We start from the raw sequence: 27892 nt of genomic DNA, 5'->3' as shown, positions 1-27892 counted from the left end.
AAACAACAAAAAATTTCAGGACCTCATGGAGGTCCAGATCAAGATGCTGACCGTGTTGGATTCTTCTGACAGCTGTGAAGAAGAAATCTGTTTAGTGCTGCTCTCTCTGCTTCTGGTGCTTTGGTGTCAATCTGGCATTCTTTGGCTTGTAGACACATCAACTGCTGTCATCTTCATACGACATTCTCACTGTGTGTGTCTTTGTGCCCAAATTTCTCCTTTTTTTATAGACATAGCCATATTGGTTAGAGCCCTTCCTAATGACCTCATCCTAACATCATCATTTGCAAAGACCCAGTTTCCAAATGAGTTCATATTTCACAGGTACCGCTGGTTAGGACCTCAGCATCTTTTTTGGGAGACACAATTCAAACCATAACATTGTTTAAGCTCACACAGCTAGAAAGCAATAAACATAGAATTCAAATTCAAGTCCATGTGGCTCCATAGCCGAAGGCTCTAGCATACATTTGGGAAATGCATTCATACCCAAGTAGATCATGCACTTCTGAATTCAGCAGTCAGCTAGCAAACATCATGATATTAACATCTTATCCAGACACGATTGACCTGGGAATGTGTCCTGGTAAGAAGTGTTTGTTCAGTGGTCATGGACTTGGAGGGTTTTGATCTCTACCCAGTATACGTTATGTGCTGTATTCTGTGTGCAAAGGACAAATGAGTCACTTAGCCTGTTAGCCTAAATGGAACAGAGCATCTCAACCTTGGCACTGACATTTTGGGCTGGATAATTCTCTATTGTGTCACATGCATCGGAAGGTGTTTACTAGCATCCTAAGCCTCCACCTGTATGCCAATAGCACCCCTGCCACAGTTGTGACCACTAACAATGTCTGCAGACATCACCAAATGTTTCCTGGGGAGCAGCATCACCTCCGTTTAAGAATCACTGGTTTAGGACGGGAGGAAATAGCATGTGGCCTGGCACTTGCTTTGCTTTACCTAGACTTAATGTTTATTTACGTGGTTGCCAGTGGAGAGAGGGAGGAAGGCAAGACATTTTTGCTGAACTTATTCGAAGCTCTGTGGCATCTGTGGGCAGGAGAAGGAAGACAGGAGACCCAAAGCACATTGTGTGCTCTCTGAACGGTTTGATATTTTTTTTCAAAGCAAGATGGTGGTTTTAAGCGATAGATCGCTAAATTCTCTTCCTGCAATCATTAAAAATAAATTAAATAAATAAATAAATAAATAAATAAAAGTAGTTTTGAAATAAATTTGAGATAAAAAGAAATCTGTTTTATCTGAACAAGAAGGGGTTATCCGCGTTTCCAGAAAAAAGCAAATGACTCTAATGGCAGACCGGAAGTTAGTGTGTTTACTTGCTATTTTGGGAGATACTTGCAATTGAGATCAGGGTTTTAATGGGCCTTCTGTCTTAGGGAAAGTGGGTGGTTTACGCTGGTTACACCTAGAGGACATTTGTGAAGTCTTCGTCTTTGTGGTGAGAAGCCATAGTCATTCTGGACTGGACACTGGAGCAGATTGTCAGGATATTCTGACTTAAGGCCTGCCCATATCCTTCAGCCTCCGGTTTGCACTGTTTTCTACTGCTCAAGAAGAGGAGTATTGCTCTCCTTTTCAGAGAAATGCTTCTTTGTGGTCACTTTGCTGGATACTGACAGATCACCATTTCCCAAGTGTGTTGGGTGTTATACCCTAGGGAGTTATCATGACCCACATCAACCAGAGCATTTTCTCTTGGCCCCAACCATTAACATGGTTGTGGACCCTCGTAACAACTCAAAAAACTGGAAAATGAACTCTGAGCTCTCTTGAAAGGAATACCAACTAACAAAGATAGCTCTGCCAAAGCGGTACCCGGACAGGTTTATGGCTCCCAGAGCCACCGTGTTGGTGGCCTGCAAAGCCCAGTAGGATGCTTTTGAAAAACGAAAAAAAATCCATCTGCTATGCGGTTAGCATTACCAGAAGGTAATGCCTGAGAACTTCTGAGGGTTGCTAATGTGCTGCTTAAGACTCAGAAAACTCAGAGAGCTATATGTTCTACAACACCCTGTGCTCCCAGACTAGGAACAAAAACCCGGGTATCTCCGTGAGGCACAAATAGACAATCACATGGAGGGATCCGTGGGAAGGTATTATTGAGCCAGCATGTTAAAAATACTTGAGGTGTAGGCGTTTCAAGAAATAATAAAGCCCAAAACTCCAACCTTTAGACCAGAACATGGGGCTATATTAAGATGGAATACAATACTCTGAATAAAAATATAACCCCACCCGTGACCCCTTTGAAAACCCAACAATGCATGTGCAGATGTGTCTCTCCTAGCATTGCAATCTTCACTGATCCAGCCTTTCTCTGTGCAGTTCAGGAAGCAGCATGGAAAATTGGGTTTACCTGGCCATAGTTCTTCACATAAGCTATTTATCTTTGCTGTGCCCTGTCTAGAAAGACTCCATTCCTAACCTCTGCTTAGTAACTTCGGACATGAACATAAGTTGCCTTATGGTTGGGAGGAGCTTGACAGCATGATGACATTTGAACGTTCAGTTTAAAGGTGTCTCATCTTTTATTTTGAAGCCCGCCCCCTCTCGCACATTTTGTTAGCATCCGGATAATATCTCCTGTAGATTCTGCGGGTCCATGTTCTCGTCCTCCATTTATGGCTCTGGGAAGTTTGTGTGCTGGGTCTTTGGGCAGCGTGTCTGGGCATGTGCACATGCCCAGATACTGTTGGTGAAGGTGACCTTCGTAGGGGGCAAGGACCAGGCTGAATTCAGAGTCACTAACAGCATCTAGCAGATGGGAGAGAATTTGAATTCCAGCCAAAACTGTTACTGAGACAAACTAGACTGAGGGTCCCTAAAGAAAGAGAACAGAGTCCCAGTATTAGAACCTCCTGGAGTGGAGATGTGATCTCAAGACAAGGGCTCTTTCCTGCTCTGAACGGCATTATGGTGGCATCTGACTGGCCCAGTGAGGTATGCCTTGTCTCCAGGTGTCTGATCTGTTGAGGAGGACCAAGTCTGGGTCCCTGACTGCTTGCTGGCTGTTCTCACACTTTTCTAACCTTCCCGTTCCCAGCCTTTAAGATGGGGTAAGAGCAGCACCTCCCTCACAGAAGTGCCGCAAAGATAAAATTCCCCTAGCTTTGGAAAGCACATGGCCTCGTGGCTTTTTCATACGTGGAGCTTACAAAAATGTAGATTATGACTTTTAGAGCGGGAGGTTCTCAAATTCTTGTTCCTCCAACCTCATTCCGTCTACCTCTTGGCAATCACCTTGAAAACAGCTCCACAAGTTGCCTCTGAAGACCCTGCTACCACCCCAGCCCCCTGTCTAACTCCCAGCATCCATAAAACAAGAGCTCACTGATCTCATAAAAAATGTTGTTTTTAACGTTTATTCATTTTTGAGAGACAGAGAGAGACAGAACATGAGCGGGGAAAGGGCAGAGAGAGGGGGAGACACACGAATCCGAAGCAGGCTCCAGGCTCTGAGGCACAGAGTCCGACGTGGGGCTCAAACTCCCAAACTGTGAGATCCTGAACTGAGCCCAAGTCGGACACTCAACCGACTGAGCCACCCAGGCGCCTCAAGCTCACTGGGCTTATCGTTGTCAACCTTGTGAAAATATGGACGGAGGCCTGATAGGAGATGATGGCCTCAAAACCATGGAATCTCATGCGTAGAATGACCTTAAAAGGAAATTGAGGAAAATGAATCTCTGCTGTTGAAAGTCAGGAGACGGTTATTCTTGGTTGATGGTAGTGACCCTGTGGGAACACATGGGGCTTCTGGAGGGCCGGAAGGTTTGCATGGATGTGCTCAATCTAAAACTTCATCCGGATTGCCTACGAGTGCCCTTAGGTGGGACACTGTCACGTTTCATAAGGTTTGATAAGTCTTGTCTTCCACATGCTCTTTGGTGTCCATTTTAGTCTCTCTTTGTGGTTGTTGTCTTTCACTTTTTCTTTCAACTATCTACGGAAGAAGTTCTTCTCATCGACAAATCTCTAAAAAGTACTGAACCGTAGTAGGGAGTGAAAATGGAAGCTGCTGTTTTGTCCCTACCTACATTTTTAATTCTCAGAGGGAACCACAGTTAAATTTCTTGTAGACTCTTCCCGTTTTTTCCCCTCCCTGTGCGTGCTTCGGTATTTTTTCCGCTACTTGAAAGATGAGACAGTCGGTGTACCGTAACTTGCCTGTTTAACTCCATGATATATCATGGGCGTCCTTGCGTATCAGATACAGAATCAACATCATTCATTTTAATAGCTGTGTAATATTCCACAGTGCAGATGTACTGTGATTTATTTAGTCATTCTCCTACCGATTGACAGTGAACTTGTCTACAGTATTTTGATATCGTAAATAATGCTTCTGGAATGCCATGAATCACCCTTGTAACATCTGTGACGCTGCTCAAATCACAGACAAGGAGGCCACGTAAGCTCCTTTTGATTTAGAACACCTTCTTCATTAAGATTTTGGGCTAGGGTTTTTGTGAGGATGGCTCTGGAGATAATGAACCAGGTTTCCCGGGTAAACATCTGAATGTATTCGCTGTTCCGTCACATGTTAGCAGGTTCAAGACAAGTAACGCAAACAAGTGTTTGAGCACAATTACATTTAATGTATAGTCTTTCTGGATGCGTTTTGGTATTAGCTAATCAGGGGCATGCATGAAGCCACTGAATAACGTGATTATTGGCTGACACGCTCCTGTAGATTCTTGACTTCATAAAGCCATTGTTTTGATATTTTGTTGTTTTCATCCCATCCCTTAAACTCTGTCTTTATTCCCAATTATTAACATTTCCCTGCTGACACATAGCTATCAGCATCTCACAATGTTCTCATTAATAGCGTTATTAAGCCCCTTGTAAGCCAGCAAGGCATTCTCTGGCTAGGTCCTAAAGCTTGGAATATATTTCTTGGCTTCCTCTTGCTGTTGAGGTTACTAGTTTGACAATGGCTGACTGTTGGAGAATGACAATGGGTGTTTTCCTTGAAAACTCAGCACCTGATTAAATGGATGGATGATTAATCAGCACCTGATTAAATTGATGAAGCAAGTGTATTAAAATGTTAATGGTAGGATCTAGGTGCCCATATACAGGTGTTAACAGTAATATTCTTTCCACCCTCATCCAAAATCGTACTCTGGGCAATTCACGGAAAGGAGGATCTCACTCAGCCAAGATGGGGTCTATACTCACAGTGATGTTGGTGGCAGAGCTCTGTCCTTCTCACCGCTGAGACTGACAACCATTTCCTAAAAGCCTCTCCCCACATCATCCCTTCAGGGTTGTACCCAGTAAGTACATCAGCAAAACTTTGCCTGGCTTTGGGCAACTCTGTTTTTCTCTCTAATTTGCTGGTGTCTCTCTGACCAAAGGTATGGTCGGAGAGAATTAGTACTTGGTGTTTACTAAGTGTGCACGCTGTAATTTTATGGCTAAGTAGGTGGAAAACTATTCGTCCACATAAATATACCTTTCAGCAGAGTGGCCCAGTTGAATAGTCTGTGTAGATCAGAAACAGGAGCTCAGACTTTTCTTTCTTTCACACCCCCCCCCACTTCACACCCCCCCCCCACCTTCCTGTTTGGAGTGTTAGCTTGAATAGTTGTGTGTTTCATTGCAGGCAGAAAAATGAGGAGTCAATTGTGTCCAAGGGATACCAGGAATAAAGCAGGATCACAGCCTGTGTGATGGCGTGCTGTCTGTCACTAGGGGCTGAGGGATTCATTCTTTTGGAGCACTTTGCTGATAAGGCTGGTTTTCTGAGTTGGGTTCCCTAATGGCTCCAGTAGCTTCAGTTTCTTGCTCTGCAGCAGTGGTGGGGATTTGGGCCCTGTTCCTTTCTTTTCCAACTTTTCTTCTCTCTCCTTCTCTCTCTCTCTCTCTCTCTCTCTCTCCTCTCTCTGTCATTTTAAAGGAGATTCTTTTCCCTCTAGATGTGCTATTAGTTAGAGCCACCAAGTATTTTCAACAGTTGCATTAAACCAAACCACCTATCTCAGGCCCAAACCAATTTGAAGCCCCCTCCCCAGAGAAAACCACTGTTAATAGTTTGTGTTATTCTCCAGACCCTTTGCTCCCCCTTTCCTTACTTCTGTACATCTGTGCAGATATATTCGCAACAAACAAAGTATTTTGACTTACAGCATTTTTTAAGTTAAATGTGTATTTATTTTGCATCTTGGCTTTTTTCCATCAGCAAAATATCTTCAAGAACTTTCAATGTCAGTGCCTATTGGTCAACTTGTGTTCTCCCCTCCATGGCTGATTTTACCACGTCTCCTGTTTATTATGCATTCTCATTTTTTCCCCGATGCCAACAGTAGTGGGGCAAATGCATTTGTATTTATAATACTTGTGGCAAGGTCATAATTTTCTTAATTAAAGAGCCTTCCTAAATTATAAAAAGGAAAATCATTAGAGAAAAATCTGAGTAGAGATCTTCATTCTTATTGGTTATTGGAAAAACTAAAGATGAGAACACATGTGTCCATCCAATGTATAAAACATAAGAAGGAATCATAACTCCCCATTAGCAATGATGTAGGAAGAGTGGTATCTCGAACATTGCTGACTACAATTTAAAAGGTGTGTGCAATTTTCAGAGGATGGTTTGAACCGTTTTAGGGTATCTGTCTTAGGAAAGGATTTTGTGCTTACAGAGGCATGTTCCCTTTTTTTTTTTCCTTGTAGCTCTGATCTTAACCTTTCTGGCTTGCAGAGCCCTTGAAGATGTTGACAAAAGCCATAGGCCACGTGAGATCAGGGCCGAAAATGTATGTTGAAGAGGTATCAGCACATGGTAGTAGATGGAACCATAAGAGTTCATCTGATGGAAAATGAAAGACGCTGTCCAGTTCACACATGTACATCTTCTGGCAGTATTTCGGGAGCGTGCAGCCCTTCTGGAAGCCAAAGCTATGGCTCCATAAATGTGGTTTCCATACTCTACTACTAATCTTCCCAAAGGTGTTGGCTGTTAGGGAGACCCAATAATGAGAAAGGCTGTGAATGGAGCAGGTGCAGTATATTTCCTCCAATATCAGATATAACATACATTCATTCATTCCACAGTCACTGCATGGGCACCTACTATGTGCTTGGTCCTGGGGTCAGCACCACTCACTGGGTGTGGTCCCAGCCTCCTGTATCCAAAAGAGTTCATTAGAAGGGAACCTCCAACAGAATTAAAGTTGACTAGAGAAGCAAAGAGCTCTTTCATAAAATCAATATTCCAGTTGGGTTGACCCAGCCAATCTCAAAAAAACCTTCAATGTGGGGATTGTCCCAATGACATTAGTGGATTTGATTTTGATTTATAGAACGCAAAAGCTTTTGGGAAGCATCCAGCATGCCTTGCATGTGTGTTCTCAGAAATGTTTTTCATAAACCTTTTTCTTGCAGGTACTCAGATTTGGCAACATTAGCTCTGTAGGGCGAATTGGGAGTTTTCTGGATAAAACTGCGTAACTTGTCTTTGTGCACAAGCTTCGTTGCAGGGTTCTGGCTAGGAGAAAGGGAGGAATACCACCAACTCTAGACCTGTGTTAATTTTGTTTAGCTTAATTGGAAATTCTTGGCATCATCATTTTTGCAACACCTATTATGGGGTAGAAAATGCAATATCAGAAGTGAGGAAAGAACTGTAATGGGAACTTCGGGTGAGTAAGTAACAAATAAACTATATTTCAGGTTTCTTGTATTTCAAAGTGAGAGCAGTATTGCTGATTCCTAGTTGGTTTTGAATGATTTATAACCTTTTATTTGTGGTTGAGTGTTGCAGTCTATGTTGTCATGGAAATTCTATTGAATTTATAGGTCCATTTATCCAGAATGATTTTCCAGACTTCATTTCATGGTGAATCATGTGGCTGTTACTACCAAGTACAAAGCAATTTCTAAAAAGTTTCATATTACAAAGAGCACAAACAGTGCGGTGGTTATTTTCGTGTTTTTGAAATACAAATGAGTTCCAGATGCACCTAGGGATCCCCTCCCCCGCCACTGTGTCCAAGGTGTTAAGCTCCACTGCATTTTAGAACCCAACCTTATGTGTAACGTAGTTATGCAGGCAAGGAACGGTTGTTTTAATTGAAAAGAAAAGTTATTACCATAACTCCAAGAGCAGGTGAAAGTGGTCTTGAACTTACTGGTTTACGTGTAGGGGTGAAACTGCTCTCCTAGTCTTTGAGCCCCATCACAGCAGACATGTTTGTCTCCCTTTAGAGATCGGTTGCAGCGGGAAAAGGGAAGGAAAGACAAAATGCTTTACCACATCCATGGGCCAGGTTTCCCACCACAGTGGGTAGAGACAAGGTCTCTACACCTCAGCACTACTGACATTTTGGGCAGGATAATTCTTTGCATTTGGGGGGCTTTCCTATGCATTGTAGGGAGTCCAGCAGCATCCCTGGCCTCTACCCACTAAATGCCTGTAGCACCCCTTCTAGAATGGACAACTAAACATGACTTTAGACATGGCCAATGTCCCCTAGAGTCTGAAGTCACCCATGGTTGAGAGAACCAGTACTCTGGAAATGTTGTGCTGAATCCTGGAGATAACTAACAGGGGCTTCTCATTGCTGGTGGGAATTCTGATCCAGATGTTCTGTGGAGAGGATTTTAAATGTGTGGGTTCTGGGTCCGATGCCTGGGTTGAATCCCAGCCTTCTTACCACTTAGACAAGACCTAGTATCACAGCTTTAATTTCCTTTTCTATAAAATGGGGATATAAATAGTACCCCTGTCAAAAAGTAATGGTGAGGATAAAAGGCACTAATTCATGTAAAGCAGGCTAAGAATCGGCTCCATTCAAGCCACCCTTGGGGAATGTTTCCCTGGACATGCTACCTTGGCTTCATCTGCCATGTCTGTCTTGAGGGAATGGGTGGGGAAGAGGGGACGCTTAGTCTAGGCTGGCGAGGTTCTACATGCTCAGGGACTGTCACCTCAACTTGCTCTGTCAAGCAGGTGAGTTCTCTCTATCCTTACCCTCAGGTTTAGAGTGGTCCCCATGGAAGAGAATGGGTCCCACAGAGGGATGCAAACTCTTTCCTGCTCATATGATTAGGTGGCATTATACTCTTGTTTATTCTAGTTTCAAAAGCAGCAGGTCATGAGTTTTATGTATTATTGAAAAATCATATACAAAGAGGAAAGTGAACAAACAATACAGCTGAATGCATTTTCGTACTCTTGCAACCAGGCCTCAGATGAAGAAAGAGCACTGATTAGCACCCCCAGAATCCCTTTTCCGCTTACTGCCCCCCAATGGGTAACCACTGTGTTGGCTTCTAACTGCATGAGTTTTTCCTGGTTTTGTACTTCATTTTAATGGAATCACACCGTTTACCCTTTTTAAAACTTTTAATGCTTTGAAAAAAATTGTTTTGTTATCTCCCTTATTTGGCTCAGCACTGTTTGTGAGATTTGTCTATATTGTTACCGATAGTTGTGCCTATGCCATGGTGTGACTGTGTCACAATTTGTTTATCGATTCCATTAATGATCAGTGTTTGGTTTCCGGTTTGGGGTGATTGCAAATAATCCTTTCACTAACTTATTTCCATTTTTTTTCCTGTTAACTGTTAAAGATATGTGCATCAGTTGGGAGTCCGCAATATGCCAGAACTTGGGTGGTGCTTGACTTATTTTGTTTACTGCTCACTGTACCCCACTGGCGTGTTTCTTACCCTCCATTTACTCATGGGGATGTTAAGGCTCAGAGAAGGTGACTGATTTCTACTGGGTCACACAGCTAATTCAGTGGGAGAGCTGTAGCTCCCCATTCCCTTTCCTGAGTACATGAAAAGGGTAGCTGGCCAACATATAGGTGGATGTTGAACCTGCCTCATTTGTGCCCAAACTGACACCAAACGGTAAGAAATAATTCATGAATCATGTGTAGCAAATCCCTGAAAAACTGAATTTACTACTATAAGCAAGAAAGAGCCTGAATGCGTCCTTACTGAGGGAAAAATGCAAAGATGAAATATTTATGTGACTAATCAGATGCAGCATTGAACCAGAAATTCTAAAAATCAGCTGATAAATACTTAGAATGGCTCAAACAGGTAACACACAGAGACTTTTGGAAGAGGTCCCTGAAACCATCCCCGCACCTCATTGTATGTGAGTCACAGCCCTCGTGTGCACTTTGGATTCTTCTGCCCCCAAAATGTGGATTCCTGCTGTACAGTAGTTGAAGATAATACCATGTTGCAGGGAAAATAAGAAAACAAAGGAAATAATTAAGGATTAGTGTACTCTGTGATTAATGATATTGTATAAAATAAATGTTTTAGAACGTTTATTTAAATGCTACCTTGCCTGCAAAGGTGCTGAATACCTACTATTTCTTTGGAACACCTTTCTTCTAAAAATAATCTGCCTGTGAAAGCTGGCTGTTTCTTTGTTACACTTTGTGGCAAAGACTCATTGGGATGTTGGCTGGTCTTTGGAAACAATTTATCTTCACCTTAGTTCATCTATCCCTTCTGTTATTTCTGGTCATAAAGAAATAAAGATACATAATAATAAAAAGGGAGAGCTGCTCATCTGTTCTTACTTTACCAAAGCATGTGCTTCGTGATGTGACGGGGGAAGTAATACCCCTGTTGGACAGAAGGGGACACTGAGTCTTGGAGCTCCCAACTGTCTTCAATATACAAATCAGGTCTGACTCTACAGCCCAAGCTCTTGGATCTCCATTTATGCCCCCCAGTCATGTTGTCTTTGCTATAAGCCACAGGAGTGTGAACTGGATTGTAACAGGTGCTACATTCTCCAGCCTGTTTGAAGGAACTGAATGAAGATGATAGAACTCAGAGCTCAAGGCAGCTCAAAAAATAACTGGCTTGCAGAATGGTTTTAGAATGTGATACATGGTCACATATACACGTATCCTACATAGGTGCTTAAAGTCAGTCCTGACCTTTGGGGGTGTATTTCTCATTCAATTTGGGGGGCAGGCAAGTCTGAAATTTGTAGAGCAGGGGTGGCTCAGTCAGTTAAGCATCTGACTGTTGATTTCAGCGTAGGTCATGATCTCAGGGTTCATGGGATTGAGCCCCACGTAGGAGTCTGTGCTGACAGTGCAGAGCCTGCTTGGGACTCTGTCTCTCTCCCCTCTCTCTCTGCCACTCCCCTGCTTGTACTCTCTCTCTCTTTCTCTCTAAAATAAATAAACTTTCAAAAAAATGTATATAAAAAAAGAAATGAGGATGCATGAATTACTTGACAAGGAATTAAAAGTATTTAAAAAAAATTTGCAGAGCAGACTGGAAATTCTAACAAGAGTTGACATTGTAGTCTCGAGTCCAAAGGCTGGGCAGTTAGGCAGAATTTCTGTGTCAAAATCTGGAGGCAGAATTCCTTCCTGTTAGGAACACCTCACACTTTCACCTGATTGGATGAGGCCCACCGCATTATGGAGGGTAATCAGCTTTACTCAAAGTCTACTCATTTAAATATTAATCACATTTATGGGGTGGCTGGGTGGCTCAGTCAGTTGAGCCTCCAGCTCTTGATTTCAACTCAGGTCGTGATCTCATGGTTGTGTAATCGAGCCCCAGATTGGCTCGGCATGGAGCAAGGAGCCTGGTTAGGATTCTCTCTCTCCCTCTCTCTCTGCCCATCCTCAGCTCACTCTCACTTTCTCTCTCTCTCTCTCTGTGTCTCTCTCTGTCTCTCTCTCTCAAACTAAGTAAGTAAACTTTAAAAAAACCAAAAAGCCACTAGGGATAAAAATTTCATTAATGCAAAGCAAAATACCCATATATTGGTTCTGAATTCAGAGTATTTGTCATGTATTTTTGTATAATATATAGTGTGTATTTATCATGCTTTCCATAATTTAAATGACTAGATTAAGTTTTGTTGGGGTATCAAAATTTCAGACTAGTTACCTGGGCACAAAGACTTTGAATTTCTTGTCGATTAAAAAGAAAGTAGGATAATCTGTGTTTAGTAGACCCATACCTGGAGCCACTTAGCTTTTCACAGTTGATTTTGGTGTATATTTGCACTTTCCTGAGCATTTTCTCCAGTGGTTTAGATCCATTCATTCTCTTAGCTAATTCTGACCCCTCCTTGCTATTCATTTAGTTACTTATTCCTATAGATAGGAAGAACCTCATTTTAGTCTTTTTGGCTTTATCATTACTCTGTCCTTGCTTCTAGCCACTCTGAGCCGTCACTCATGTTATTCACGCCAAAATAACTTACTGTTGATGATGAAAAGCACTCTTAAAGACACAGCTCTGACTCGGCAGATGTACTTCCTGCCTGCATCGGTCTTCCTATGTGATGGCAATGGCAGAATTAAAGACCTAGCAAGTGCATTGTTGAGTGTGTATGATCCTGCTTAAGCGCAGTTATGGGTCAGCGCAATCCAAAAGTCAAGTTGGATTAAGAACCTATTATGCCCAGACTTCAATTCCGATACCATCCCATCCGAGCGATCCAACAAGTGGAACCAGCAGATCATTAACTGGGCTTGGAATTATACTTTGCTTTTACTGTACATTTTTATACTTGAGCAAGTGTTTCTGGTCCACGACCATGTTCTCAGCTGGCTTATTCCAGATTGGTGCCAAGCGTGATCAGAAAACTCCCATTTCTCCTCTTGGGTTGTGTGATACCTCCTGTGTGGTTTTTAATTGCGCTGCTGCCTTTCTCATTACCATCTTTATCTCCTCCCGTTTACGTTTCATCTCTAGCAGTTCCTGTGTGTTCTTCCACTCTCTAAACGATGCCCAGCAGTATCTGGAAATGTCTAGTGAATCTTTCAGTAGGTTGCCTTTCGTCTGAACTGTGTGCTCTTTCCTTAATTTATCACAATGTTTTTTCTTGGGCATTGTTGGTACGGGGGTGAGGTGCATGCTGAAGAGATACAAGTTGTTTGAAATTAAAATGTGGAGCTTTGTGAATCACCGAAGAAGTTTCTGCTGGATTTTTCTACTCGCAGAATTTTGGGATCATTGCCTCTTGCCTCCATTATCATGGAGATGTGAGAGCTGACTTAGGCACGCAACTGTAACATTAGGTGATAGAAACTCCACTTTAAAAGAAATGTCCCCTCCCACCCATCACCACATTACTTTAGTATTTATTTACTGTATGCCTCATTTGTCCAAGAGCCATTCATTGGCTTTGTGTTTTGTGTTTTGTGATACATTTAACTACAACTCTAACTTTGGCATTCAAAAAAAAGAAAGAGTTAACGTTCTCTAATTATTAATATTTCAGTCTTTCTAAGCACAGACTGGGTCTTCATCTGTCATAGGGCCTTGTACATAATGGGCAGTAAGCAAATATTCTTGTCCTTTGTAAGGAAGCACAGTAATTAACACCTTGAACTCTAAGATTAGAAAGATGAGGTTCCTATCCTAACCCCTCCCTCCCTCCTTAACAGCTTTGTAAATTTTGGAAATCCTTGGTTTCTTTGGCTATAAAATGAGGATCATGGTGGTTCTTACCTCAGTGAGTATTAATGAATGATACTGTAGTACCTGGCATACGGTAAGCACTCACTAAATGTTTAGAATATAACAACATTAATGAAAATATAGAAGGCTCTAGTTTTCACTTATGTTGTTTGTGTTCATTCAGCTTAACACAACTAGTGATTTAGTGATTCAAGTTGGAAGGCAAGCATTAAGATAGTTTTTATACCAAATTGCAACTAGACTCATTTTAAATACAAGGTGGAAAATGGCACAAGGCAGGAGGAAGGGAAAGTTAAGTGAACCTTTTGTTGGCAACTCTGTATGTTCCTTGCTTGTGCCCTACAACAATAGAGCATTGACCTTGGTCAACCTTATGCTCACACTATCCATTTCATCCCCCTCCCATTACTTGGTAATGTTACTATTCATCCAGGTAGTGTCTATATCTATATCTTAGCATATGCCTCCTGGTCACTGGTAGGGCGTTTTATTTTCGTGCAATTCTTTTTTCCAAATGTCAGGTTATGCCATGTGATACCCTATGTTATCTATCACCTTGATCTGACCAGAGACATGCCTGGATATTTGTCCAGCCCAGCCATTCCACAGTGTAGACTTGTAGAATCATCCATCCAGGTCTGTGAGGCTTGTGCATGATTTTGAAGGATTTTGTAGAACTGGTCCCTTGATTGTGTGCTGCTATATATGGTCTACCAGTGACTTTTTAGTTGATCTTAATATAGTTTGTTTCTATGGGTGAGAGGACTTACATGTCTATGGCACTCTGCGTGGTGGAGGCACATCCATTTATACAAAGTTGATCTAGCTTTCCTTCCCTTGCAAAGAAGGTCCTGGTTGGGATAGACTCACTCACTTAAGCTGTAGGTTTTCTTGAAGAACCAAATGCTCTAATCTCAAACATATTTGGAAAATAGTGACTTTAGGATATAATGTCCTTAAATACCATTCCTTATTCAAAGGAACCAGAACCCACCCAAGTTATGGCCAATTTTAGGGCTGGAGCAGGGAAAAGACAAGATTGAGTCTAGAACATCTGTGACCGCTAATAAGGAGATGCTAACAAATATAAAATGACAGGGATATAGCAAAATGACAGAGGAATCCATTTGAAGGGTTTCCTACTGTGCAAAAGACCTCCTATTGAGACAGTTTGAATGTTAAAATAAATAATGCTAATGGATTATAACCCATTGAGTAAAACAAAATAAATGAGTACATATGGATTTAAATAAATGAATGAATGAATAAATGAACTGTGGAGGAGGGTAAGCTGTTTCTCACTCTAGAATCCCATTACTGCACATAGAATGGATAATACAGTTAGAAAATCATCAATAGACACTAACATTAGTGGATGAAAGTTAGATGATGAACAATATATGTAATCTCAAATAGCTCCATACAAAGTACTTTTCAATTATAGAAGGAATATTAATGCCTTTATAGTGGAGAGGCCTGGTAGACATCAACTTAACCGTAAGATCAAGTTAAACACCCCTAATGTTGGGAGGAATCCACACAATGCACTTCCTGATATGATGCACTGTGAAGACAATGTTACTACTGTGGAACCCTTTCCCAAATGCATCACCTGAATCTAACCCTGAGAAACCATGAGACAGACCCCTCATTCTACCTAACAACTGACCTATGCACTTCATTCGTACTGTTCAAATTTAAAAAAAAAAAAAAAAAAGGACTGAGTAACTGTTCCAGATGAAAGTGGGAGCTAGAGGGGTCAGTAGAAAGACACAAGAAAACGAAATGCCAAGCTTGATCCTAAATTGGATTCCTGGACTAAGAACCAGAATAATGATCTATAATGGACTTTATTTGGGCATTTGCCAAAATTCAAAATGGACTGTGAATAAGATAATAATATTGTATCAATGTGAAATTTGCTAATTTGAATAATTATACTGTGCTTATATAAGAGAGTGTCCTTATTCTTAGAAATTATACACTTAAGTATTTAGTGGTAAAGGGGCATATTTCTCTCAGTTACTACCCAGTGATTCATAAGAAGAAATTGTGTATCTATGTGCGCACACACAGAGAGAAAGGATGCAAATGGGATAAAGGGTACATAATTGGTGCTGGTAAAGGCTGTGTGGAACAGTTTGTAGATCTCTCTGTTGCCAGATTTTCTGGATCTTTTCCTTCAGTTTATGTGTGCCATGATTCTTCAGCAAGACGACTGACGCACTAAACATGCCTTAGATTCACTTTATTAGGAAGCACACGCTGGGGAGTAGGCTCTGGCGATGGCTTTTGGGAGCAGATACAGAAAGCCGATGGGCTACTCAGGATATTTATTTGCTGGCCCAACACCTTCCAAAGATATTCGTGGGAGATAGTTTTCCAGCTTCCGCCCAAATTTGTCTCAACAAGAACAACACAACATTTTAAAGTTCCAGTTCACTCAGCAAAGCTTCATCCACTTATTACTCTCATATTTAACATAGTTTCCAAAGTTAACATAATTCAAGAGACTACAACTTGAGAGAAATAGCAAGGAAAATTGATATTTCAGAATTCTGCTACTGTTCTCTTTATGAGACATTTTATTATCCTGATGGGTGGAGGCATGACTCAAAGACATTTTCTGAAAATGAATTTCCTCACCCGGTCGTAAATGAAAATGCCCTTGAAGAGGTCTTAAAGTATTTTGTATCAGACACTATTCAGGTGATGCATTAAACAATTCCGCCCCTGCTCATGGGCTGTAGAATAAGAAAAACTTCTGTGAACTTACTTAATTTGAGGGCCCGACTTTTGAAAGGAAAATGAAGTGTATTTTCTGAATGTACTTGTGTACCAAGTTTCTTTCTTGGGTTAGTAGCATTGCACATGAAACCATTCACCTAGTATTAGACTGTTTTAGTCTGCAACTCACTGAATGGATTTTTCTCCACATAAACGCATGATGTCTAAAACGGTCCAAACCTAAAGGCAACACATTTGTTAAGAGGCCACCAGAATGGGTGAGAATTCACAGTGTAAAAATAATTCACTGTAAGGAAGAAAATCCTCCAAAGGAATCTACCCATCTTTTTTTCATCCATTTAGGTGCCTGACTTTTCCAAGAAAGTATCCTGATTGGGCTACCTTATTTTACCTTTGAGAACAGAAATGTCCCCTTATTCTTAACATCTTAGGTAATTCAGGCAACATGGCTCTGTTTACCTTCGACCTATACGTCAGCTAGTTTTTCTAGTTTTCTGACTTAGCTTCCCCTCTGGGAATTCATCATTCAGCATCATATTTCCAAACTCCATCTGGGTGTAACCACACCCACATAATGGACATCTCCACACTCTATCATGGAGAATAGCATCGCGTCATTTGGAAAAGTGGAAACATAGAGGTCACAGCAGAGAGCTAATGAGTGATGTAGGAGATCTGATTTTCTGTAAGGAGTAGGATCATTCCAGAATTAGTGGAATGACATTCTTATTAGAAATTTTAAGATGTCTGTCGAATGTTAACTTTAAAATGTGATATATTGGTGGTGATGATGATGATGATAGTGATTGGCTGCGCAGAGAGATGAGGTCTAGGCATCGGGCTACTATATACTACACATTGACTCATTTGTCCCCCACCTCCCCCCTACCAGTGGTAAATTTTGATTCCATAGATGAAGAAGCTGATGCTTTGAAATAAGACTGTTTGAGGTCTCACAGACAAGTAAATGAAGAAGCTAGAATCGGAACCCAAATCTGTTATTTTTATCATATATGTAGTCTTTCAAGAACATTCTATGGTCCATTTTCGTTCTCTGAATTGTATTAAATATCAAGGAGTGTTCAAGCATTAAGATGATAGAAGGATTTTGAGTTGATTTGTCTGTGTTCTGCTTTTTGAATAAGAAACTCTAACTAGATGTAAGAGAAGGATTTAAGGTTGAAAGGAGAGCACTTGGATTTTACACTCTTCCTCTGATGTTTAATCTTAGCCAGGTTCACATCAACTTTCTGAAGCTCTGTTTCTTCATCTGTAACTGAGGGTAGTCATTTCTGCCCTGCCTTCATAGAGGTTATCAAATGACCTAAGTGAAATAATGTATGGTACAATTTTGCAAGCTGTAAAAATGTAACGCATTATTATCACCATCATTATGTTTCTTGTGGATTCGCTGAAATATTCCATTTGGGCTATTTATCAAAGCCACTGAGAGACCCCTTCAAATTCGTCTGAAAGAGTATTGCTTATAAAGATGTGCCCATTTAAGCATTTGTAATTTTAATGTGTACATGGAATGAATCTCACAGGCGCACTTTTTTTTTTTTTTTTTTTTTACTACTTCAGGATGTTTCAGTTCGTTAAAATTTTGCTTCCTGATAGGGAACTTTCACCATGACATGAATATCAGGCAATCAGAAGGTGTCAGTGTTATTTGCTTTGGGTAGCATGAAGACACTTCTAGCTATGTGAGAAGGTGTGTGCTTGTATGGTATGTAGGGGTAAAATGATCTGACGCGTGGGGTTTGCTCTCAGACACTTTAGCAAAGAAAAAATACAGATAGATGGACACATTTGGCAAAATCTTAAGAAGTGAGGAATCTGGGTACCTTGTGCTATTCTGTCTACTTTCATGTAGGTTTGAAATTTTTCCTAATACATATTTCAATTGTTCTTTTACAGATGCAGATTTTCTTTTATAATCCAGATGACTTTGACAGCTTTCAAACCGCAATTTCTGAAAACAGAATAATCGGAGCCATGGCCATATTTTTTCAAGTAAGCTAACGGTGATTCAAGTACTTGAACCAGAGAGTTCTCTGAGTATTTTTTTTTTAATTCGCCGAATTGTTCTATGTTTAATGAATGCATCTGTTTTCTCGTTTGCACCTGTCTAAATGAAAGATATTTCATATTGTCTAATGTGTGATTTAAAATGTAAATAAGTATGTTTAGAAACATAATGAAAATTTTTGCATGAATTATTCTGATTTTATTGCTACTTGACTGGTGCACAGATTGAAGAACACATTTATCATCTAAGTTACTTCACTGCTGAAGCGTTTTGAACAGGTTCCTTCAGCATGTTAAGAGACTGATGTTAAAAAAAAAAAGGTGATTTTCTTTGGAGCAACTTTTAACTTGACATTACTTACAAGTAGATTAATAAATAGCATCAGTCACTTCTCTGAAGAGACCCCTTCTCTTTCCCTCCCCCAAATCCCCATGGTAACTAAAGTTTTCCCTGAGACCATTTCCAAATTAGTACAGTCATGAACCCGCATGCTTTCTTTTTTTGTTGTTTGTATTGAGCGTTCCTAATTCATGTGCTGCTTCCACAGCTAGAAGCCACAGTTTGCATCCTTCCATAGATAAGGCCATCCAGGCTTTTTAATAAGTCACATCAAATTAAAGTAGTGTTAACCATCAAGTGTCTTAAAAAAGTAGCTGAGAGGAGATCTGGCGCTTTTTTGTGTGGAAAGTAACGTGAGTAGTAGGTATGTGACTTGTCTTTCCGTCTTAAAATTTGCCTGAAGACCACATACCAGTGTTTCTTCCATCAGTGAGTCATTGTTGGACAATGTCTTTCTGACAACTCAAAGGGATGTGGGAGACATCAGAACCTTTTCCACCATGGGTCTTTAACCCCTGCCTTAAAGGGGCAAGCTTCTTTGTCTTTGAGAAAGAGCCAGTCTGGTTTGGAATATGTTAATTTCACTACTCTTTTTAGCTTGTGACCCATGATGGACAGTTTTGTCCACTGCTGTCTCTCCCTCTTAACCATCCTCTCTCCCTTTCCTTTCTTGGGTAAAAGCCTCAAATGGGAGATTATATGTGAGAAATTGAAAAACTTAATATTCTGCTTCAACCTCAGAAACAGTGAGCGTGGTGGTCATTAGGGTTGGTTATGGCACTGTTTTTCAAACTGTGGGTTCTGACCTAGCAATGGGCCATGAAATAATTTCAGCAAATCCTGCCAGCAGTTTTAAAATAATGAAACAGAATAGAAAAAAAAATCAGAAAATATCAGAGTGTATGACACATAGTAAGGGTAAATATTTCTGTAGAACTTTTTTTTTTGGTAGAACCTTTTTTTTAGTTGTTTCCACACAGAGAGGCATCGTGGGTATGTACTTGGTAATGTTATTAAACATACTTCTTACTGTGGCTCATGGTCAAATATTTCGGAAGTTGTCTGTTTATGTATTTGCTTGGTATCTCTCGTTCTTCCACACATCTCTTTTCTATGATTACTTTCATAAACCACAGGTGAGCATAGTGTTTTAAGAGCTCACTCACTGGAGTCAAAACTCTTTGCTTTTGGGGCACCTTGGGGGCTTAGTTGGTTAAGCATCCAACTCTTGATTTCAGCACAGGTCATGATCTCATGGTTCATGAGTTCAAGCCCCACATTGAGCTCTGTGCTGATAGCACTGAGTCTGCTTGGGATTCTCTCCCTCTCTCTCTGTCCCTTCCCTCCCCTGCTCTCAAAATAAATAAACATTTAGGGAAAAAAATAATAAAAAAAAACTATTTGCTTTTGAGTCCCTTCTCTTCTACTTAACAGGTGCATACTGGTGATAGAGTTATTTAAACTTTCCAACCTCAGTATTCTTTTTTTACTTGCATTTTTATATGTTTTTGTTTATTTCTTTTGACTTCCAGTAGCATGATAGATAGTTCTCCATCCCCTCACCTTCAATCTGAAGATGTCCTCAGTTCTAAAATGGGTCTCTTGTAGACAGCAAATAGATGGGTCTTGTTTTTTTATCCATTCTGATATCCTATGTCTTTTGATGGGAGCATTTAGTCCATTTACATTCAGTGTTATTATTGAAAGATATGGGTTTAGAGCCATTGTGTTATCTGTAGGTTTCATGCTTGTAGTGATGTCTCTGGTACTTTGTGGTCTTTGCAACATTTTCCTCACAGAATCCCCCTTAGGAGCTCTTGTAGGGCTGGTTTAGTGGTGATGAATTCCTTCAGTTTTTGTTTGTTTGGGAAAACCTTAATCTCTCCTTCTATTCTGAATGACAGGCTTGCTGGGTAAAGGATTCTTGGCTGCATATTTTTTTTCTGTTCATCACATTGAAGATTTCCTGCCATTCCTTTCTGGCCTGCCAAGTTTCAGTAGATAGGTCTGCGACTACCCTTATGTGTCTACCTTTGTATGTTAGGGCCTGTTTATCCCTAGCTGCTTTCAGAATTCTCTTTTTATCTTTGTATTTTGCCAGTTTCGCTAGGATATGTCATGTGGAAGATCGATTCAAGTTGCGTCTGAAGGGAGCTCTCTGTGCCTCCTGGATTCCAATGTCTGTTTCCTTCCCCAGATTGGGGAAGTTCTCAGCTATGATTTGTTCAAGTACACCTTCAGCTCCTTTCTCTCTCTTCTTCTGGAATTCCTATGATGTGATATTGTTCCCTTTGATTGAAGCATTTAGTTCTCTAATTCTCCCCTCGTGATCCAGGATTTTTTTTAATCTCTCTTTTTCTCAGCATCCTCTTTTTCCATGATTTTATCTTCTAATTCCCCTTTTCTCCCCTCTGCCTCTTCAATCTGCGCTGTGGCCACCTCCATTTTATTTTGCGCCTCGTTTATAGCATTTTTTATCTCCTCATGACTAATTTTTAGTTCCTTGATCTCTGCAGCAACATATTCTCTGCTGTCTTTTATGCTTTTTTCAAGCCCAGTGATTAATCTTATGACTATTATTCTAAATTCTTGTTCCATTATATTGCTTATATCTGTTTTGATCAATTCTTTAGCTGTCATTTCTTCTTGTAATTTCTTTTGAGGAGAATTCTTCTGTTTCATCATTTTGGCTACTTTTCTGTCACTTACGCGTTTTAAAAGCTTGTTGTGTGCTCTGCACCTGCGATCACTGCTATATTAAAGGAGGGTGATACACTGTCCGGGGCCTGGCCGTCAGGAGGTGTTTTTTTGGAAAGTGTTACTTGCTCTCTCTTGTTGTGACTTTGGTTATTTTATTTCCCTACTCACAGTGATGTTTTGGACCCTCCACCAGGTGTGCTGTGATTTTTTTCCTTGAAGTAGCCCTATGGCCTGTCAGATTGTCCCAGTGTATCCCTGGTAGTGACTCAGTCTCCTTTCCTCCCAGCCTCTTAGAGTTCAAATCCCTTTGGCTTTAGCCCTTCTTTGTTTGAGAGATATCAGAAGTTCAGATTCCCCTACTTCTTCATTATGTTGGCCTCTCTCTGTTTTTATTTATTTTTGAGACAGAGAGACACCGAGCATGAGCAGGGGAGGGGTAGAGAGAGGGAGAGACACAGAATCTGAAGTAGGCTTCAGGCTCTGAGCTGTCAGCACAGAGCCTGATGCGGGGCTCAGACTCACAGATTGTGAGATCATGACCTGAGCTGAAGTTGGGTGCTTAACTGACTGAGCCACCCAGGCGCCCCCCACCCCCCCACCCAACCTCAGTATTCTTATCTGTGAAATGAAGATAGCAACTTCTACACCATCAAGATTAAAGTAGTCATTAAATGAAGCCCCTAACGTGGGTCCTGGCACATAGTAGACATTTGATCAATGCCAAATAAAACATGTATCCATATCCATGCAATTCTTTATCTGTGGGATGGAGACCTATGGTGTATGTGTCTTCTTTGCGTGAACAGAAGTCTATTTTGGGCACTGCCCTGTGGCAGGTCACTTGCATCTAAACCATGATTGGTTTGCCTTCCACAATACTTGAGGTCACTTGAGCCATTTTTAAACAATACCCACTTCCATGGTTAATCCCTTGTTTTCTGTTATTGTCCTCTTGGCATACTGTTTTTCTTGTAGTTGAACCTCTACTCCTGTAGCCTCACCATCAGATCTACCCTCTCCTCCTTCTCTGTCATGGCCACTCATGCCCAGCCCAACCAGGTCCTACTTTATAGGTCACCTTCCTTGGAGCCCAACCAGGTCCTACTTTATAGGTCACCTTCCTTGGAGGAAAACAGATTTTAAAAATGTTTTTATGAGTTCTGAAAGAACCAGTTCACAATATGTGCTACCCAATGGCTTTCTATTTTTCTAGCTCTGTTAACTCTTGTGAAATGTGAGACCAATTAGAGTCTTAGGCAGGCAAAGCACATTGGTATACAAACCAGCAAAATGCTTCAGTGTGAAATCTAGGGTTTGAATTGTTAAATTATTTCTAGGACATGACTACTACTTTATGCACAAAGATATACTTTCTCTGATAAGTCCTCTTCAAAATTTTGGCTTGCTGCCCTGTGTACACAAAATACAGGATGGATAGTATAAAATAGAACAGAAATTTTATTTAGAGACCAGCTGTGTTGAGCTGCTTCCTTTGTTTTCCTTATAAGCCACAGATGCATTTATACATTGCGGCTAACGCTACGTTGAGCAGCGGAGAGGAGGAGAGTATTATTATCACTTTAATTTGGCCGTCTAATTAGATTCCATACTTTGAGATCATTGTAGTTTGCATCTTTCTATAAGAATGTTAAATTGGGGGGCCACCTTGGTGGGTCAGTTGGTTAAACATCTGACTTCAGCTCAGATCATGATCTCAGGGGTCATGGATTCAAGTTCCAAATAGGGCTCTGTGCTGACAGCTTGGAGTGAACAGCCTGCTTCGGATTCTGTGTCTCCCTCTCTCTCTGTCCCTCTCTCTCAGTCTCTCTCTCTCTCTCCCTCTCCCTCTCTCTCTCAAAAATGAATAAACATTAAGAAATTTTTAAAAAATGAATGTTAAATCGGGGAGTTTGGTATTTTCCCCCCAAGTAGTCAGATAAATCTTGATATATATTTTCAAATTCAAGCCTGGGATCTCACATTTTGTTATTGAAAAAGTATTTGTCATCTGTTCAGCACAGATTCAGTGCCAGGAAGGGCATTAGTTGCTACATTAGCTACAGTAAATGCGATCAGCTCCTGCCCACTAGGACCTCACTGTCACAGTCGCATGTGATAATGGCTAGAAAGAGGTGAGTGGAGAAACTGTTCCATTTGTAAAGAGGCTGTATGCTGACTTAGTGCTTATAAACGCACATATTAATTGTCCAGAGTGACATGACGTGAATGACAAGTGCAGGTCTAGGCGAGGCTCCTAGTTCCATGTAGATGGTATAGCCTTGATGTTAGCTCACTCCGTACGCTAGAATAATTTTCTTATGGATTCAAATTGTTGTTATCTTTGTTTCTTTTTCCTTCCTTATTATGTGCCTGTTATTCTGAGTAATTTCAGCTCTCCCACCGCCTTTGCTGTGATTGGATATTATGAAGTTCATAATGTTTCCAAAACACTGAAACAAGCACAGACCTGGTGGGCACATGGTTGACCAAGGGACCTTAGGTTGGCTTAGACTAGAGGTTGCCTGCAGGTGCGCCTCTTGTAGCTCACAGGCATGATTGTTGAACCTACAGAGTGTTTATAGTTCTTCAGTTAAATATGGCAGATATTACATAAAATGTCCTGATGATGTGGCAGTAATCAAGATGTGAGTAGTGGCTGGCTGTCTGCTCTGGAGGGGGCATACCTTCCCACTGCAACACAATCTCCAGTCAATCTCCTCATGCTTTCGTGTCAACATCATCTTAAGATCACGACCCCATCCTGAACCCCGGTAACCTTGAATGGTGGCTGACATCTTTTGATTACAGACAGAGTTGAAGGTCACTCTCAATGCTGAAAGACGGTGAGCCATGTCTCCCCCAAGTGCTTTGTATGAACACCACTGCGGGAAGGAAGGTTCACTTCCATGCAGGGGAAATGATGAATCATGGCAGCCACAAACGCTTGTGTACATTTGAGCCCACATGTTCTAGATGGTACATTCGTTTCATCGCCACTGGGGAGTAATGTATCTAGAGGAGAGAACATCTATTTTCTAGTTCACACACACCTTTGGATCAACAGCCCTCTAGCAGATCTAGGGGCACGGCAAGAGGGTAGGTTGTTGAAAGGCTTTTTTAGATAAATTAATTAGAATAAGAAATTGGCAAGAGATGGAGATATGTGTTGATAAACCACTAAAGGGAATAAGTGCTTGTGTAGCTAATTTATGTCAGTACAAAAATTAAAATAATTGTTTTCTGTTTGTTAAAGTAGAACCTCTACTATTCTTTGCTGTTAGCTTGATACGAATTCCTGTAAAAATATAAAATACCAAATGTCATTAAAATACTCCTTCAAAATAAAATATTCTGTTTTTCTGATAACAATCTACATAGCTTTTCTGTTTAAAGAAAGAAATATGAAAAGCTTATGCTGACAGGAAAGTTGAAATATCAGTGGAATGATTAGATAATTTGTAGAAGGATGCTTTACTTTGAAAGCAAGGCACAAAAGAATTTGATTGGCTCCAGCTTAAGTTTATTGAGTAGAGAGTACCAGGTGCTCAGAATGACTTTACCCCAACTTGGCCTGTATTTTTGAAGACCAAGAAATCTTCTGTCATCCCTAGTGGAATTGGTATTTCTTTCAATATGTCTCTTCACTGTTTGTCATTGAACACTTCCCTCCATTCCTCTCAGAATCCAAGTGGCTTCTGTCTGTGCAGCCTTCTCAATAGCTTTCCATCTGATGCCCATACAAAGTTGGTATCCCCAAGCTTTTTGTAGTTTTGATTATTGTAGGTTTGCACGTTTGATTGTGTTTTTCTCCAGGAAGCACATGATTATTGTCGAATTTACCATTTGGGGGGAACGTCTCGTTTGTTTTACTGCCTAGTTGCCATTGTTATTGGAATGCCTAAAATTTTATTTGTATTTCCTGATTCCCTTGAACTGTGGAATTATAAACACATGATTTTTAGAAGAGCGTCTACATGTAAAAACTCTCTTAACGTGATGTTCTTGCCAGCCTCCTTGCAAGACTTTTTAGGGCCTATAGTCTCTTCTGAATCTTTGCATCAGACGCAAAGATGTAAAATTTTTATTATGTCTGTATCCAAAGGTCCAGTCAATGGCATATGCCTTGTACATTTAAGAAATAAATAAATTGCATCCTGATTTATTTATGGTTCTTTTTGTGTTGTTGTTTTTTTTTAATTTTTTTTCAACGTTTTTTATTTATTTTTGGGACAGAGAGAGACAGAGCATGAACGGGGGAGGGGCAGAGAGAGAGGGAGACATAGAATCGGAAACAGGCTCCAGGCTCCGAGCCATCAGCCCAGAGCCTGACGCGGGGCTCGAACCCACGGACCGCGAGAGCGTGACCTGGCTGAAGTCGGACGCTTAACCGACTGCGCCACCCAGGCGCCCCCTTATGGTTCTTTTTGACAACCTATCTTCAACAACCTTGTTGAGATTTCTTTATTTAAGGTTTCATTTTTGCTCCTCCTGGGAAAGTTCATCCCCCTTGGGCCAGTATTTTCTTTTTCTGTTTCTATTTCCATTTCTACCCAGAATATAATCCCGGTCATTTGGTTTTCCCCGACGTCTCCAGTTCTGTCGTTTGCTCCTTCTTCATTTCTGCCCTTACTTCATTGTTAAAGCAAACTTCAAAACTCAAACATTTCACAACTTGCTAACCCATTCTTTATATCATGTCGGTGGTACAGACTGCTTAATTATATTTCTCCATCTGGAGAGGCTGTGTAATTAAATGAAATGGCAGCACCTGGGATTATTTATAGACCTTGAGAAGGCAGGAGGAGTTCTCGATGACTCATCTGTCTAGGGCCTGGAAGGAAGGCCTTTTCTCCACTTCCCTGCATTTTGCCTTCCCTCCCCCACCACAGGTAGATGTGATACGTCTGTCCTTCCGTTAACCCGCTGTTTCTCTTAGCATTCCATCTTGCATTAAAACTGTTACTTTACTTTCTCCTGTCTTTACTGTGAGATCATTGAGGACTGGGAGTCTTCACTTGATCATCACTGCATCTCTTGCAGATGACTAGCACTGTGGGTTGGTTGTGCAAATACTTCACCGAATGCGGTGGAGACACACGGGCTCTATAGTCCTGAATGCAAAGGAACAACCCATAGCCTGTGAGCTGAGGAGTATCAGAAACAGGCACTAGGAGACATAGGACCTGAGAATACTAGAATGTAAACTCTTTGAGACTGAGGTCCATGTCCTGGTCCTGTTTTGTTTGTACCCCACCACCCACCTTTGCCTCACCCTTACCCCAGTGTCTTGACCTCAGTTACCGTTCAGGAAATACACACCGAGTAGGACTAAGTTATGCGACACCTCTCGAGGTCCTACCACAACATCAGTCATTTGGGTTTTTTGAAAGAGCATATGTAGGTGGTTGTGTAAGCTTCACCTAAAAGGGTCTGTGGTTACATAGAGGTTTAAGACCATCTCTTGAGATGGTCAAGGACATGAACATGAAGGCTATGAGTCTCCTGATTCACTGAGGTTGGTAACCCTCTGAGAATGGTCACCTGGGGCTCCATCGGGTCCAACATACTATCAGAGGGATGTATCTCCATTTATGCCCATGGTTGTGAAAAGGCAACAGGGCTTTACAAATTTTAAAGTGGCATTCAGTGGCCTCAAAGGAGTGTTTTAGTGCCAAGAATATTGGGATGTATCTGTATGAGAGAATGTTTTTTTATAAGATCTCCTACCAGAATGCTTTTATCTCAGTAGAAGGTGGATAGAGAAGCTTTTGTGGATTATTTTACTGTATTTCTTTCTGGCTTGCCTCTGTTTCTTATTTATAGCCTCCCTACGGTCTCTTTGTGATGTTGATGAGTTAGTGTGTGTGTGTGTGTGTGTGTGTGTGTGTGTGTGTGTGTGCGCGCGCGCGCACGCGCGCACACGCGCGTGTGTGTCAGAGCACCTATGTACACATTTCTTTGAGTTTCTTGTTCTTGCTCTTCTTTGCATGTGTGTGTTTTTCTTCCTCTGTCCCTCCTTTCTCCTTCAGATTCCTTAAGTGAACAAAATGTCATATTTTCTCATTTATTTATTCATGCCCTCATTTGCTAACTCATTTGTTCATTCTGCAATATTTATTAAGCACCTTCTCTGTGTCTTTCTCTATGAAAATTGTCAGTGTATCCTCAGATTTCTAGCCTGCCCTTAGAGTAGCTGGGGAACTGTAGGTTTTTAAGAGTTTGCCTTTCAATCCTTTCTTCCAAGGTGGCATCATTTTATCATTGGGGTAGGGAAGACGGATCAGGTAAGGGAGGTGAAATATCAAGGAAAGAATATGCAATTCCATCTTGTGCACATTTTCAACATAGTAAATATGTCATTTTCAAGTATGAAGTTCCTATTTGTGAATTTTAGAACTGGGCTGTCCTTTCTCCTTTAAAACAAAAAAATTACTTATTTATTTACTTTGAGAGAGAGAGAGAACGCGTGCTTGCGCGAGCAGGTGGGGGTGATAGAGAGAGAGAGAGAGGGAGAAATAGAATCCCAAGTAGGCTCTGTGGTGTCAGCCCAGAACCCCATGCAGGGCTGTGTCTCACGAATCATGAGATCATGACCTGAGCTGAAATCAA

General features: G+C 41.0%; 1 protein-coding gene across 5 annotated transcripts in view; it reads left to right on the top strand.

The window, feature by feature from the left end:
* The window catches only part of PTPRG (protein tyrosine phosphatase receptor type G), a 709728-nt gene that overhangs the window by 472398 nt on the left and 209438 nt on the right, over positions 1-27892 (top strand). For all 5 annotated transcript variants that reach the window (XM_027039123.2, XM_027039124.2, XM_027039122.2 and 2 more), the window contains one exon: positions 18133-18228. In XM_027039123.2, coding sequence (XP_026894924.1) covers positions 18133-18228 — 96 coding nt within the window. The remainder of the gene's footprint in view (positions 1-18132; positions 18229-27892) is intronic.

This window comes from Acinonyx jubatus, chromosome A2 (assembly GCF_027475565.1).
Source record: "Acinonyx jubatus isolate Ajub_Pintada_27869175 chromosome A2, VMU_Ajub_asm_v1.0, whole genome shotgun sequence".
NCBI lineage: Eukaryota > Metazoa > Chordata > Mammalia > Carnivora > Felidae > Acinonyx > Acinonyx jubatus.
This window is presented reverse-complemented; position numbering and strand designations above follow the sequence as displayed.